Source organism: Megalobrama amblycephala, linkage group LG11, assembly GCF_018812025.1.
Source record: "Megalobrama amblycephala isolate DHTTF-2021 linkage group LG11, ASM1881202v1, whole genome shotgun sequence".
In the NCBI taxonomy this organism is placed as follows: domain Eukaryota; kingdom Metazoa; phylum Chordata; class Actinopteri; order Cypriniformes; family Xenocyprididae; genus Megalobrama; species Megalobrama amblycephala.
In genome coordinates this window covers 33,342,065-33,359,677 of record NC_063054.1, presented here as the reverse complement: position 1 = coordinate 33,359,677, position 17,613 = coordinate 33,342,065, and the positions used below count along the sequence as shown (strand labels likewise).

Below are 17,613 nucleotides of genomic sequence, written 5' to 3'. Positions count from 1 at the left end.
TCAGCGTTTCCTAAGCGTGCCATCTCCAGGTGTCCCTGAGGAGCAGAGATACACAGCCAGCTAATTAAACATAACACAAACCTATTGAAATGACAGTCCTGTCCTCTGTGCAATTAATTATTATGACAGCTGAGTTTCCCCAAACCGAGTTCTCCAACCAGTTTTAAATTTCAACCTATTTAAGCCTCATGAATATTTCATGTGTGCGGTGATCCTCATGTGCGACGCATGGGCTTCACCACTCTAACCGCTCGAGTGCACTCTGCAGGCTGCATGCGCTGGGTTTTGCTGCTGTCACTTTAAATAGAAAAATAGGCTTGATGAGAACTGTTTATTTACTCAGAAAGGCCCATTCAGTGAACTGCTGTTTGAGTCTGTATAAATATAGTTTTAATTTTATATAGTTTTTTTTATTATTATTATTCATAAGCAGTCATAATTTTGTTTTCCATATAAGCGGATAGATGGATATACAGATAGATGGATGGATGGACAGATGGATATATAGATAGAAGAATGGATAGATTGGATGGATGATAGATAAATAGGTAGATAGACAGACAGACGGACGGATGATGTGCTGATGGACGGAAGGATGGTTGGATGGATTGACAAACGGATATAGATGTATGGATGATGGACTGCTAGACAGATGGATGGATGGATTGACAAGCGGAGATGGATGGATGTACGGATGGATGGATATATGGATGGATGGATGGACATACGGATAGATAGATAGATAGATAGATAGATAGATAGATAGATAGATAGATAGGTGGGCGGATGCATATGCAGAGGATGGATGGATGGATAGATGGATGGATGGATTGACAAGCGGATGAAGATAGATAGATAGACAGACAGACAGACAGACGGATGGATGGATATACAGATGGATGGATATATAGATAGACGGATGGGTGGACAGATATGGATCGACAGGTGGGCGGATGCATATACAGATGATGGATGGATGGATGGATGGATGGATGGATGGATGGATGGATGGATGGATGGATGGATGGATTGATTGACAAGCGTATGGATAGATTGAGAAGCGGATATAGATGGATGGATGGATGTATATATGGATAGATAGACAGACAGACAGGTGGGCGGGCGGATGGATGGATTGACAAGCGGAGATAGATAGATAGACAGACAGACAGACGGACGGATGGATATACAGATGGATGGATATATAGATAGACGGATGGGTGGACAGATATGGATCGACAGTTGAGCGGATGCATATACAGATGATGGATGGATGGATGGATGGATGGATGGATGGATGAATGGATGGATGGATGGATGGATGGATGGACAGACGGACGGATGGATGACGGATGGATAAATAGAATAGATACATATGGATAGATAGATAGACAGACAGACAGACAGGTGGGCGGATGGATATACAGATGGATGGATGGATGGATGGATGGACGGACGGACGGACGGACAGATGGATGGATGGATGGACGGATGGACGGATGGATGGATTGACAAGTGGATGGATAGATTGAGAAGCGGATATAGATAGATGGATGGATGGATGGATGGATGGATGGACATATGGATAGATAGATAGATAGATAGACAGACAGACAGACAGGTGGGCGGGCGGATGGATGGACGGATGGATGGATTGACAAGCAGAGATAGATAAATAGATAGACAGACAGACGTACGTATGGTTGGATATACAGATGGATGGATATATAGATAGACGGATGGGTGGACAGATATGGATCGACAGTTGAGCGGATGCATATACAGATGATGGATGGATGGATGGATGGATGGATGGATGGATGGATGGATGGGCGGACGGATGGATGGACGGACGGATGGATGGACAGACGGATGGATGACGGATGGATAAATAGGATAGATACATACGGATAGATAGATAGACAGACAGACAGGTGGGCGGATGGATATACAGATGGATGGATGGACGGACGGACGGACAGATGGATGGACGGATGGACGGATGGATGGATTGACAAGTGGATGGATAGATTGAGAAGCGGATATAGATAGATGGATGGATGGATGGATGGATGGACATATGGATAGATAGACAGACAGACAGGTGGGCGGGCGGATGGATGGGCTGATGGATGGACGGATGGATGGATTGACAAGCGGAGATAGATAGGTAGATAGACAGACGTACGTATGGATGGATATACAGATGGATGGATATATAGATAGACGGATGGGTGGACAGATATGGATCGACAGTTGAGCGGATGCATATACAGATGATGGATGGATGGATGGATGGATGGATGGATGGATGGACGGATGGACAGACGGATGGATGAAGGATGGATAAATAGGATAGATACATACGGATAGATAGATAGACAGACAGACAGGTGGGCGGATGGATATACAGATGGATGGATATATAGATAGACGGATGGGTGGACAGATATGGATCGACAGTTGAGCAGACGCTTATACAGACGATGGATGGATATATGGACGGACGGACGGACGGATGGATGGATGGACAGACGGATGGATGGACGGATGGATGGATGGATAAATAGGATAGATATATGCGGATAGATAGATAGACAGACAGGTGGGTGGGCGGGCGGATGGATGGGCTGATGGATGGATTGACAAGTGGAGATAGATAGACAGACAGACAGACAGACATGAATATACAGATGGATAGACGGATGGATATATAGATAGACGGATGGGTGGACAGATATGGATAGATAGATAGACAGACAGACGGATAGATAGACGGATGGGTGGACAGATATAGATGCATGGACGGCTGGATGGATGGATTGACACACGGATGAAGAATGAATGATAGACAGACAGACAGATTGATTTAAATGTTGTTCTTGGGACAGGAGAGTGCAAATCTGGGAGGACAGTGCCAATCCTGACCGCAGGATAATGACCTATTTAGTCTGAATATATAAGCATGCCCCTAGTAGTTAAAACTGCAGTGTTGTCTGCTGTTTGCAGCAGTTTAAAACTATTCATGAAACGGCCTCAGTTTCATTATTACAAGGGGTTGTAAAGTCCTTAGGGAAGGTTTTCATATGAAAACAGCCATCAATCATAACACCGTACACCTCTCGGGAAGAGTCACATTACATGCTCAGTAAAGATTCAGCACACGTTTTGAAACATCCTTCAAAGATGCAGAAACATGCAGATATTGATTCTTAATGACACTGGTAATCAAAGAATTCCTGTAGATGAAAGAATGATTGAGCGACGGGTATTCACAGGTGCTGATGATTTCAACTATCACACTAATCCAATAGAGAGTAGAGTAGAGAAAATGAAGGCTAGATGCCAGTATCATCATGAGGATCCGATCAATGGTTTAATTAATTCTGTGTTCAAAGTGCAAAGCCATCAGCTTTGCTTTCTAACTGAGCTAAAAGTGTCAGAATAGTCAAATTTCACTCTCAGTAATGAGTCACAAGCTCAAACAGATGACAGGCTGATTGTAAACAGAATGGAGAGAGCTCAGTTTCTAAACCATGTGATGTGTCTTGCTGCCAAGTGACCAATTGAAGTGCTCTACATAGTTAGCAACTGACACAAATAGTGCTCTGCATGCTATTTCAATTGATTTTCAATTGCTAATGCTGCAATACTCTAATAAGCATTAAAACAGACAAATAATTGGGTAAAATAGTCGATTCCTGTCGATTGAAATGCAAGTTCATCTATACATTTCTCTCGCCTTGTCCACCATCTTGAACTGGAGAACACAATGTTAAATGCTAATGATAAAATGCAACTAACCATTTAAACGGTGTTAGGCACTCATTTCAAGGTTGAAGAGAAACCTTCATCTTAAAGAAATGTCTTTGCTCCTCAGGTTGGAGGGGACAGAAGAGAAGTTCCGGAACAGAGAGAGCAGGCATGAGGATCTGCAGACAATAGCCGAACTGAAGGACATGGTGGCCGAGAGAGAAGCTTTGGTCAAGAAACTGGTGGTAAGAGCTCTTTAAGAAGTGTGACATGCTCATTCACAGTATCTCAGGTTTTATTGTGAAATTCCTCAGCTGTGAATCTTGTTACACAAGACGAGGTATCCCACGGGTGCACGGTCCTGCTACATCCTGCTGAGATTAGCAGAGTCTCGCAAGACTGGAGGGATAGATCTATTTCAGGACAGACAACCCTGCTGAAAACACCAGCTTAATCCTGCTCTATACACAGTGACAACCACAATCTCTGAAAAATGTATTTCTAAAACAACGTTGTTAGACATTTGGCATCCATGTTTCTTGTATCTTTCCAATTTAGACTGCAATGAAATCACACTAGCACCTGCTATAATTACATAATAATTAATTTATAATTATATCAGCTATGCTGGTCTTTTCAATTGAGAATAGACCTTATGCATTAAAATTAAAAACATTTAATTTCAGTGATGCATACAGATTATTACAAATTAAAGGTGCCCTCGAATGAAAAATTGAATTTATCTTGGCATAGATGAATAACAAGAGTTCAGTACATGGAAAAGACATACATTGAGTTTCAAACCCCATTGCTTCCTCTTTCTTATGTAAATCTCATTTGTTTAAAAGACTTCCGGAAAACACGCGGATCTCAACATAACACCGACTGTTACGTAACAGTCGGGATCATTAATATGTACGCCCCCAATATTTGCATATATGCCAGCCCATGTTCAAGCATTAAACAAGGAAAGGCAGTATTAACGTCTGGATCTGTGCACAGACAAGGTAAGCCAGCAAGAACAACAGTGAAAAATGGCAGATGGAGTGATAATAACTGACATGATCCATGATAACATGATATTTTTAGTGATATTTGTAAACTGTCTTTCTAAATGTTTCGTTAGCATGTTGCTAATGTACTGTTAAATGAGGTTAAAGTTACCATCGTTTCTTACTGTATTCACGGAGACAAGAGCCGTCGCTATTTTCATCTTTAAACACTTGCAGTCTGTATAATTCATAAACACAACTTCATTCTTTATAAATCTCTCCAACAGTGTGTAATGTTAGCTTTAGCCCGTTAGCCACGGAGCATAGCCTCAAACTCATAGAGAATCAAATGTGAACATCAAAATAAATACTATACTCACATGATCCGATGTATGCACACAGCATGCATGACGAACATCTTGTAAAGATCCATTTGAGGGTTATATTAGCTGTGTGAACTTTGTAAATGCGCTGTAATATAGTCGAGAGCTCGTGAGGCAGGGGGCACGCGATTTAAAGGGGCGGCGACTGAAAAAATCAGTGCATAGTTAATGATGCCCCAAAATAGGCAGTTAAAAAAATTAATTAAAAAAAATCTATGGGGTATTTTGAGCTTAAACTTCACAGACACATTAAGGAGACACCTTAGACTTATATTACATCTTGTGAAAAAGCATTCTTGGGCACCTTTAAGTTGAACGGACTTCAGTTAATTAGCGGAACTGAACCAGAGCTGAAATGAAAATAACATGGATATGGTTTGATATTGAAGAATATGGAACTTTTGAAGTTATATGTTTCTTTGTTTTATGTGACAGAGTGGATATGTGATATTTGAAAAAAATAAAAAAATTCAATGTCAAATTTTTAATGAGAGTTTATAATTATTTTGAGGAACGTAATTTGTGGGGAGAACACAGATTAAAATATAGTTTATATTTAAATGTATGAATTTATATTTTATTGGGAAAACCAATTCACATTTTATCATGGCAAGGTTTTGATGTTAATACCATTTAAAAATATATTTTTAGAATTAAAATAGCAATAGAATTTCTAAAACTGACTGTATGGACATGTAAAATACATATTAAAACATGCATAATAAAAAATATTAAATGATTTTACAATTTCGCAATTTTTATCATCATGTGAACTAGCATTTTGAATAGAAGCTTATCTTTTTTTTTTTTTCTTTTTTTTTAGATTTATTTTTGGCATTTTTGCCTTTTATTGGGATAGGACAGTTAATTGACAGGAAGCAAATTGGGAGAGAGAGAGGGGGGACTCGATCTCGGGGTCGCCCGAAGCGCAACCTTGCTACACGTCGGCGTGCTGCCCGCAAGGCTATAGGCACCCGACAGCTCATTAATTTAATTCATATTTTCAAGCTTTTAAAACACTTTTTATGTTTAGTGCACTTCATCAGATGTTCTGGAGACTAATGGTACTCAGTGAATATCATGAGAGCATCTACTTTTCTTTACAGGATGACAAAAAGTTCTACCAGCTGGAGCTTGTAAACAGAGAGACCAACTTCAACAAAATATTCAACACAAACCCCAATGTTGGTGTCATTAACCCTCTTGTCAAGGTAAGATTTCTTTTTTGTCCTTGTGTGTGGAGCTGGTAATTACTTAGTTTGAGTAAGACATTGTTGCTGTTCCAAAACCTAGTGATCTGATTAGGCTCCATTTTAATTTGGATGCTTGCTGTTCGCATGGGATACACTCTTTTGATAAAAAACAGCTTGGCAGAGCACAAAGAAATTGAACAAAATGCAAGTTCGTAGGTGCATACATTCTCTCTACATCATTTCTAATATAGAGAGAGTGGACAGTGAAGCAGCTCACTAAGTTTTGGAAAAGACAGCATCAACGCATTTCTCAATGGGGCTTCATCTTGAATGTCTTTTATTACACTGTATCCTAGCCAGGCATAGCACAAAAAGCAGAAAATGTGCATTGCTAATTGGAATTCCCAGCCAGTGGTCACTTGCTTTCACAGTGAAATCTCATTGGTTTATTATCCTGTTCTATAGCTGTATATTAAAAATCAAATATGCTCTGATTACTGTGCAGATGACTTAACCTGGTTAGAATGCAGTGTTACTGGAGAGCAATCAAAGGCAATACAACTGACATGCCAGACTGGAGTTCACTGGAAACACTGTTCACTGGGAACATGCTGGAGTTCTCATCAAGCTCGTACATACACACATTTATTAAAGGGATTTTTCTCCCAAAAATGAATATTCTGACATCATTTACTCATCCTCATGTTATAAGCAGAGAATGTATTTTATTGTATTTTTTTTTTTTCATGCAATTGAAATGAATGGGGACTGAAGCTTTCAAGCTTCAAAAAGGACCCAAAACACCCATAAAAGTATCATAAAAGTTGTCCATACGACTTTTGCACTATATTTAAATACTTCTAAAGCCATATGATATCTATTTTATTCTTATTTGTTGTAGTCTATATGCTTGTTCAGCATGGAGTACTACCATACTTCTTATACTAAAAAAAAAATTTATTTATATACTGTTATAATACTTTTTAATATTTTGAGTTGGCTTTTAATGTTATTTTGATACCTTTCGTTTTTTTTATATTCCTTATCCAAGTCTTAGTTATTTTGTTGTTTTTATATTTAGCTTCATTTTTATTTTAGTTGTAGAAATTGTAATACTTTAATTAGCACTTAACATTTATACATTTAATAGCCAAGGCAACATTTTGATTTTTAAATTTTAAAAAAGTTTTACATCTCATATTTATATTTTATTTCAGCTTTATTTCATTTAACAAAAATTATTTGAACAGTTTTAGATTTAGTTTCGGATATTTTCAGTGAATCTATATCTGTTGTTCTTGAATATTGTTAGTGCACAACATCATATGTTCGTCTGTTTTTCACTCAGAGTATCGTATGAGTTCACAAGACTTGTATGGACTTCTTTTATGGTCCGATTGGGCACATTTTGAGGCTTAAAAGATTGCAATTGCATACAAAAGAGAGACCAGTGCATTATTCAATTAAACAACATGAGGGTGAGGAAATGGAGACGGAATTTTCATTTTTGAGTGAGCCATCCTTTTACAACTTCCTGTTTTTCCAGAGCTTAAGAGGAAATGATGTTTGTTCCATACATCACAGCAGTTCCTGATCCAGTCTAAACGATGTCATTCTGTTTCACCAGATATATTTCACTGTTGCCCTCATCTGTGTTCTATAACTTCCAAGCGTCAGTGATTTACATGTGCATATATGTGTGTATGTTGACGTGTGAGTGTTAGTGTCTCTCGTTACTCCGCGTTCTCTTCCTGTTTAGACATCCAGTTCTTCTTTGCTTTCCAAGCCATTCTTTTTTCAATCTGAAAATTTTCAACAGCCTCTTCCTCTGACATATCTCTTTCGACTCATTTTGATTTGATTGGCTGAGAGCGACTGATGCTTCCTCTGCTGAGTGTTGCAAGCTTTGACTTTCAGCGGGACTTTGTTAGGAAGTAATCTTTAGAAGAACTTCTTAAAAATGGAGCATCAAGCTCTCCCAACTTCCTTTTTTTTGTTTGCTTTTCTTGTCGTCCTATGTAGCAAAAGCGAAAGAACGACAACTCAGCCGCCCGATTCAGCACCTCGGCCAATCTTAGGGCCAATGTGGAGGCTTCGGGGACAGGGAGCGGCCAGCCCCAACCCAACCGCCTCGAACCCATCCCCAACTCCCCCATTCACCAGCTGGAGCCTAACACGAGCAAACCCCTGCCCCCACCAACCCCTCTCACCGAACCCAAGAAATTGACGAGGTGAGGCGCACCTCATCACGGCAGACGCCTCGCTCTCTGCACCACAGGCCAGAGGACAAACACATCAGCACACTGAAAATTTACCGCCCACTCCTCACTCCTGACGTTTCTAGAGGCAGCTGTGGTATCCCTTTTACGTGCCAAGGAAATGCACACGGAAACTTCTGATGGTTTGCTTTGTGTTTGCGTCTCCCAGGCTCCTCTCTGCCTAACAGAGAGCGTGAAATCCAGAATTTCGGCTCCGATCTCCTTTGAAACACGTAATTAACTTGAATAATGAGTGCGCCGCCCTGGTCTCGGGCTAGGTTCGTGTTAGAATTCCCCTTTGGATTGGTGCTATTTGAAGGATGTGCTGCTTTTGGAGGGGAATACATTGAAGAATTTTAAGTTGCCAAGCAAAAAATCATTCACTTTTTTATTTTTATTTTATTTTATTTTTGTACTTTTGTGGTCAGTACACTTGTTCGGAATGGAATACTACCATACTACACATACTAAAAATACTCTATATGCATGGAATACCCTACTATATTTTGCAGGACACAATAGAGCACACTATGCTGGGTACTGTATCTCATAATGCAATGCTTTCCGTTTGGCCTTTTATTACCAGTGATGAATGAACCTGAACATCGTTTTATACATTCTTTTTTTATTATTATTAATTTCATTATTTATGGGACTGCTAAAGGTTATGACATTTTAGGTTATGACATTTGTTATTATTATTTAGATATTAATTAGTGCTGTCAAATGATTGTCAAATAAGAGTGTTTTTACATAATATATTTGTATTACATAATATATTTGTTTGTACACACACACACACACACACATATATATATATATATATATATATATATATAATATATTTTTGTTATATATATATATATATATATATATATATATATATATACATACATATTTTTGTTTTTTATATATATATATATATATATATATATATATATATATATATATATACATGTGTGTGTGTGTGTATTTCTATATACATAATAAATATACGCAGTACACACATGTAAGCACAAACTTTTATTTTGGATGTGATTAATCGCGATTAATCATTTGACAGCGCTAAAATTAATATATTAATATTTTTAATTATCTTTTATTTTTTATATTTTCAGTTTTCATTTAAATTTTAGTTTAAGTTTTATGTGCTTTTGCCATTTTAGTTTTTTTTTTTTTTAAGTATTTCTATTTTGCTTTAGTATTTCTAATTTCTGATTTTTACATTTAATTTTCTCATCTAGTATTTATATTTTGATTAATTTCAGCTTTATTTTAATTAAACAAAACAAATTTGAATTAGTTTTAGTTTTAGGTAACAATAACAACACTGCACTAAAGTATGTGATTATATATTTTAATATGTAGTTTTTCTCATTTTCTTAATTCATTTCTGAGATGCTAACTGCATGCCGCTTGTTGAATTAAACATGCAGCGTAATGCAGTCATACTAACAATGTAGCATACTACTTTTTGAAACATTCTCATTGCATATCACATCCTGTTTCATACTATACTGTATATATACTTCATACTAAGCTAGTATACCATTCCGAACGCAGCCGGTGCATCAGGCAAATAAAAGGGATACTTTAGCTTTTTCCTAACACTGATGTACATGTATGCATAATGTTATTTTCTGAAGTCCCATACATGAGCTTTGGAAATGGCATTGGAATGCAAATGGGAGCATGTGTCCCCACTGTCGCAGTGCATGCTGGGAGTTGGTGTCTGTCTGTGTGTTGTGTTTTCTGTTTGTGATGGAAGTTATATGACTCATCTGTTATGTAACTGTCTTATACTGTCCTTGAAGATCACATTACATTGGAGAGAATGAATGTTTTATTTTTATTTTGTATTTGGAGAAAAAAAAAAAAAAAAAAAAAAAATTTCCGTAATGTACTCTTGCATCTATGTGAACATGTAAATTACACTGTTTTAGGCTTTTATTATAATATTCCCGCTCTTTTTTTTTCTACAATAAACCTTTGCCTATGGCTCTGCTTTTGCAGTTGGCATGTTGTTAGCGGTGGTCGTGTCATGCATGATTTGCTCTGTCACTGTTGCGGCTGCTCTTGACGCAGGAAGTATCATCTCATCTGAAGCACCATTGCGTGTTCTTCTTGCATGCTGGTGTGAATGTAAATGAGGTGCAAGTGACACAGCAAGGTAGACTCATATGGTCTGTCCATTTCAGTTCAGTTCATGTCAGGGTGACATTTGGTGCACTTAGCAACTGAACTAGAGTCATTTTTAATATTCAAGTGTTGTCCTTTCTCATATTCAGAACTCTGTTGCTATTTTATATTATGATTTAGGGGCCATTCACACTGAATGCTCGCACTTGATCTTTAGGGTCTCAAGATTAATTTTTAAAAGTGCTATTTGTAATTTGACACTTGAGTTTTGTGGCTTTTAGTCTATATGCGTTCACTTCAAGGCCATTTATATGCTAATGTACTCCTAAAAGTTGACAAATTCACTTTTAGTAGATATGCACACAATTAAACTGTACAGTCTGGGAAAATAGAGAAAAAATATTGATTTCTGTCCAGTCGAATGATAATTAGATTATTATTTAAAAACATTTTATAAAAAATGGACAATCTTTTTAATAAATCCTATCCAAAGTCATGTTTTAGGAAATACATCAATGTCAATTTCAGTAGGGTTTTTAAAAATGCAGAGAAAAATAGATGCATCACAGTGGTCAAAGGTGTCCATCTAGCACACGTTTACATAAACTAATGATTTAAAAGTGCTGTATTTTTAATTTTATGCCTGAGTTTTGTGGCTTTTAGTCAATATGTGTTTGCTTTGACATTTATATGCTAATATACTCTAAAAGTTGGCAAAATTCTGTTTTAGCAGAAATGCACATCTAAAATGTAAAGTCTGAGAGTCTTTTTTTTCTACACATTTTCCAGTCAATTGCTCTCTAGACTAAGAATATATTTGTTTTAAAAGATAATCATTTTGATATGTCCTATCCAAATGTCATGTTTAATAGCAAATACGTCAACGGCAATTTAAGTTGGGTTTTTTAAAAAAAAAATGCAATTTTCAGGGCATGAGGAAAAACGCTAGATGTGTCACAATTAGGGCTGTCAATCGATTAAAAATTTTAATCTAATTAATTACATACTCTGTGATTAATTAATCTAAATTAATCGCATACATAATTGTTGTGAAAGTATTAAATATTTCAATTCAAATGAATCAATGCAGGGTTTTTCCTGGGTCAAAAATGGTCTTCAATGGTGACAGACATGGTCATCCACACAAACAGTAAAAAGTGCCCTACCCACGTGATCTGCGAGCCCGATACTGACAATAAAGTACCCGTCACTCTCACTGTAATTCTTTCTTGCCCTCTTTGCAAAAAAAAAAAAAGTGATTTTTAAGAGAAGATGCTTTTTTGCTAAACCTGAAAAGTATTAAAAAGTAGCATTTAGAAGTTACATTAACTAATAATATAATTTTCTACCATATACAATTGAATGCACCTAGCTAACAACAACTTGCTTTGTTCTGGTTTCACCTCACTCCAGTCTAAACTAACTGATTTTATAGGTAGGCCTAATGTACTACACATTGTCATTTAATTAACCTGAAAATAGGATTATTAAGGCTCATTTTACTAACCACTCTTGCTAAATGGGGTAAGCACACTTAGGTTCTCATTTCAGAGTTGTTCGAGTAAATGATTCATTATAGACCGTGTGGACAGATCAGTTGATGTCATGATTCATTAAAATGAATCTGTTCAAATGAGTCATTAGGTCGCGAATTGGACATTATTGACGCATTATTAGGACATCGCAAAAGATTTGTCAACACAGAAAACACTTCACCACTGGATAGGATTTTCTTTTTGTTTACTGAAAGTGTGGTTTATGTCAGCTGCATGTGCAGGGCGCCTGTCAGAGAAGATGAGGTGACGTTCTTTTGAGCACTATTCACACCCAACGGTTATTCAGGAAAAACATTCTCCGAATGCGCCTCGTGAAACATGGATTCGGTCTTATGGACTTTTAGCATTGTGTCAGTTGATTTAGATTATTGTGTGTGAGGTAGAGAGAGTACAAAAACGATGCTTACTTTGAAGACAGAGAGAGCTTGCATGCACGAGGGAGGAGCTCTGCTCGTTCTGTCCGTCAGCACAGCAGTCGTCTCCCTCCTTCATTTTACAGTCGAATGGTGGCTAGAACGGCTCCAGGTTCAAAGGTCAATGCGGAATGGATTAATCTGCGTTATTTTTTTTTTACACGTTATTTTTTCTCAGATTAATTAATCGAAATTAACGCGTTATTTTGACAGCCCTAGTCACAATGTAATCTGTGTAGCTCTTTTACATAAACAATTGATTAAAAAATAGTCTAAGAATAACATGTGAACAGCCATAGAATGCATTAAAAAAATCTCTCTAATTCAAAATATTTTTGCATAGTTTGCATACCTTCTTTCCAAATGAGTCAAATGACTCCGTTTCAGATGTGCGGCTTTGAAGGTGTTTAACTTTCACGATCCTGTATCTCAGTGCAGGTAGCAGTTACATTAGTGCTGAACAGGCTGATGTAAATGCTCGATTGAGCGTTAAATTGAGTTTGCTGCAACTCGGGCATCAGGGACCAAAGCACATTGATTTTATTGGAGATATGAAAGAATAGAGATTAGATTTCAAGCCAACAATACCAAAGATTCAGCAGTTCGAATACACAAGAACGGGCTGACTGAAGATATCAGCACTGATCAACACTGAATTTATGTGTATGAAAAAAATTTGAATTTTTATTTTTTTTCATCTGGCTGGCTCAAGTTTGCAAACTACTTTCACATTAGAGTAATAAATGCTGTATTTATCCATCCATAGTCTCTGCGTTAGATGACACCGTCATGAAACAGCAGATGAATGCTGAACACATCAACGTCATAAAATGTCAAGCTTCAATCTGAAGTCAGTTTTGATCTTTTTGTTTCCAATTCAGTTCCTCAATTTGAACTGAGATTGAACAGGATGCAAAAAAGCAATTCAAATTTGAATGTAATGAGAATAAATAAACTAAAGTTAAAAAAAAATCCATGTTACTGTAATTTCTTATAAAAAAAGTTTGGATGGATAGATAGATAGATAGATAGATAGATAGATGGATGGATGGATGGATGGATGGATGGATGGATGGATGGATGGATGGATGGATGGATGGATGGATAGATAGACAGACAGACAGACAGATAGACAGACAGACAGACCGATCGATCTATTTAGGAAGTAAGAAGACACCAGGCACAGCCAACCATCAATGTGCTGCAAACTTTCTGAGTCAGTGTTAGAAGCCCAGACGTCAGTCAGTCAGCATCTCAAGCACACAACTGAGCTACCTGAAAGAAACCTTTCAGCTTCGAGAAACTCTTTCCTCTGACTAAACCTTGAAATATTCTAGAGGTGTGTTTAAGTTTTTAAAGAGCAGAGCTGTGAGGGAGAAATAAAAAGTCTCTATAAACATTGACTTCAGGGCTAAATTAATCAGGATTGAAAGCGGGATCTGGTCCGGAAGGTGAAGTGAGACGCACACAGCACACTTAACCTTGAGAGAAAAAGTTTTTTTTTGTTTTTTTTTTTTGAGCTTCATGACAAGATTTTGCAGAGAATTTGTTAAAAAAAACTGTTTATCTACTCAAAAAAATAAATATATATTTTTGATCAAAAATACAATAAAAATGGCAATATTGTGAAATATTTTTTACAATTTAAAATAACTGTTTTCTATTTTACTATATATTAAAATGTAATTTATTCATGTCATTCAAAGCTGAATTTTCAGCATCATTACTCCAGTCTTCAGTGTCACATGATCCTTCAGAAATCATTCTAATATGCAGATTTGGCGCTCAAGAAACATTTCTTATTATTATCAATGTTGAAAACAGTTGTGTTGCATAAGACTTTTGTGGAAATAGTGATACTTTTTTTAATAGGATTCTTTCATGAATATAAAAAATAGAAATCTTTTGTAACATTATAAATGTATTTACTGTCACTTTTGATCAACTCAATGCTTCCTTGCTGAATAAAAATATAAACTCTTTAACAAATAATTTCTATATTAATAATAATAATAATACATTTTATTTATAACGCGCTTTTCTAGAGCCCAAAGCGCTACAAACAAATAAAATACAAAACTGCAATAAACTATAAATCATAAAATACTCATTACAGTACAACACAAAAGAATATTACTGATAGTCCATATAAGCAATTTTAAAAAGATGAGTTTTTAACAGCTTCTTAAAACTGGCTAGTGTGTGAGCATCTCTAACAGCAACGGGAAGCACATCCCATTCACTGTTTATTTTTTAATAGTGAGACCATGGTAATTTGTTATTAAATGATTACCATATTCATGGTATTTACTTCAAATGATATCACTCGGTTCCTGGGATCTCAAAAAAAAAAAAAAAAAAAAAGTCAAAATACCCACAGACATACATTAAAAACACCCAACAATCCAGCGGTTGCTATGCGATCAGTATCGAAACAAGCTGTAGCGGTTTTGTGATTCTCTCCATGTCTCTGACTGTCTTTCTTTCTGTTTCTTTGTCTCCATCTCCGTCTCTCTCTGTTTGTTTTTCTCCTCAGCCCTCCTGAAGGAGAAGAATCACCCGTGACCTCTCCAGACCCCCAGAGACAAGAGTGGTTCGCTCAGTACTTCTCCTTCTGACTTTTGCAATTGAAGAGCATGTCGACCAAACCAAACAAAAAAGACAAAAATGTAATATATTATTTATCCACACATCCTTTCATTTGTTCTTTTTTTTTTTTCTCTCCCCACTGTGAATGGGTTTCTTGTTTTTACAGTGATGATAGGTATGTTTGACATTTCATTTACTGCAGTTTCTATAGAGTGGTTCATACGCTGCTAATTACTATTTGTTAAAAGAGGAAAAAAAACAGTATTGTCTCTGTATCTAATTTTAGAATGCCACCGTAATGACTTTGTTACAGCTGCATTATCAATTTTGGTAGGATTAAATTGTTTGTATGGATGTCTCAACACAGATATAATGATGTCTCACTAATTTTAAAATAAATGCATATTTTATATTTATATTACTGGTGTATGCGTAAGAATAAATAATTATTGTGACATTTAATAAAGTGTGTCTGTTATGTGAGTGAACTTTTACCATTCAAGGAACCAAAAGCAACGAACATATGATTTAAAATGCCTGTATTTTCATATACATCAACACATATTGCCCTGAAAGAAGAAACAATAAACACTTTTATTGTCATTTGGCTTTTTCTTGATATAAGAACAGTGACCCTGCAGTGACAAATCAATAATCGGAGATGAGAGGTAAGTTTGTGTATCTTTATTTTTTTATTATTATATATAATAAAAAAAAAAATTATGACCTGTAGAATGGGACATAAGAGAAACCAAAAGTGCTACTTTCCCTAGCTGTTAATATTCAATAAAATAAAGTGATTTAGAATATAAGTAAATACATTTTTTTTCTTAATATAATCAAAAATCGATATTATCACTGTCGTTTCCATAAAACCTAAGGGACTTTTATACTGGCGGTCAGAGGGAGACGTGATAACGTCATCGACTTCTGTATCGCACGTTTTCCGTTCACTGGTTTGTACCAAGTCCAGAAAAGGGGGGTGTATTATTTATTACATGGTTTATAATCTGTTAGCGCCAATATAGACATAAAAATAACGAATCAAACAAAGCATATAAATGATAAAATACTTTTAAAGTAATATAACTGGTTTGGAATTAATTATATTGTGCTAGAATTAATAGTTTGTTTACACGTGCTCCCCTACATCGCAGAAAGGTTAAAAACAAAGCGCCAAATCTGAAAACGTGGATAGGAAGAAACATCCAAATGTGAATGTGAACTTATGCTCATCTACCCAGGTATGTCAAATACAGCACTGTAGGGAATTCAATATTAATAGTGCTATTTATTATTCTTGTAGGTTTTTATTGTTTGTAGAAGTTTGCTCAGGAGAGCAATAAGCACACCGGAAATGGTTTGAAGGCTTGTTAGTCTGAATCAGTACTAACACTAACGTTACATGACAGGCAGTAACAGCTGTGTCCTTCATCTAAAACTTTTTAAACACCACTTCTGTATCATTGTATATAAAACTGTGTAAGTTCTATTAATGCAATTTTATGACCTAAATTAATTAAGCAGCTGCATGAAATCTTTATATATTTTTTTAATAATTTGTTGCTGTAGGACTATTGAAGTGAAGTACAAAACAGCATTAAATGGGTTATAAAAAAGGTAATTAAAATGTCAGGGTTGTTATTATTATTATTATTATTATTATTAATAATATAATAATAATGTGATTACTTAATTTTATAATTTATTATATTCATTTGTTTTAATTGTAAATAAAATAATTTAAAATGTTATTTATTCTCTGTGTGCCTGCATTATAAAGTTTCAATCATATCTTATACAAAACATGGTTACATTTATATGTAATTATTGCCTATATAAAAATAGTACTCAACAGAGGAATGGTTATTCAAATATATAATGTTTGTCATTTTTAAATATTAAATAAAATAAATATTTAATTTAAAATTTTAGACTGTGTGTGTGTATATGTGTATATATAATATAAAATATATATATATATATATATATATATATATATATATATATATATATATATATATATATATATATATATATATATATATATATATATATATATATATATATATATGTGTGTGTGTGTGTGTATATATATATATATATATATATATATATATATATCAAATGTTCAGACATGTTTTAATTTGTTACACTGTTAATTTAAATTTAAGTTATGTTGTAATATTTGATAGCGTTATAATATTTGATATTATTTTCTTCTATTATACAGATTTTTTTATTATTGGTTTATGTATGCTTTGGCAATATTGTATTATTTACAGTCATGCCAATAAAGCAATTTTGAATTTTTATATATATATATATATATATATA

General features: G+C 35.4%; 2 protein-coding genes across 6 annotated transcripts in view; both read left to right on the top strand.

Annotated features, from left to right (window-relative positions):
- Positions 1 to 15,879, top strand: part of fam184ab (family with sequence similarity 184 member Ab) — a 96,609-nt gene extending 80,730 nt beyond the window's left edge. For 2 of the 4 annotated variants that reach the window (XM_048207569.1, XM_048207570.1), the window contains exons 16-19: positions 3,881 to 3,998; positions 6,235 to 6,339; positions 8,344 to 8,552; positions 15,224 to 15,879. In XM_048207569.1, the coding sequence (XP_048063526.1) occupies positions 3,881 to 3,998; positions 6,235 to 6,339; positions 8,344 to 8,552; positions 15,224 to 15,305 (514 nt within the window). In that variant the 3' untranslated portion in view covers positions 15,306 to 15,879. Of the gene's footprint in view, positions 1 to 3,880; positions 3,999 to 6,234; positions 6,340 to 7,867; positions 8,312 to 8,343; positions 8,553 to 15,223 lie in introns of those variants that run through there. The other 2 variants (XM_048207572.1, XM_048207571.1) reach the window with 2 other exon arrangements.
- Positions 15,880 to 16,291: 412 nt separating this feature from the next.
- The window catches only part of mcm9 (minichromosome maintenance 9 homologous recombination repair factor), a 24,513-nt gene continuing 23,191 nt past the window's right edge, over positions 16,292 to 17,613 (top strand). Inside the window, exon 1 of one of the 2 annotated variants that reach the window (XM_048207563.1) lies at positions 16,292 to 16,520. The gene's annotated coding sequence lies outside the window, so the exon portion shown is untranslated. The remainder of the gene's footprint in view (positions 16,521 to 17,613) is intronic. The other variant, XM_048207562.1, reaches the window with a different exon arrangement.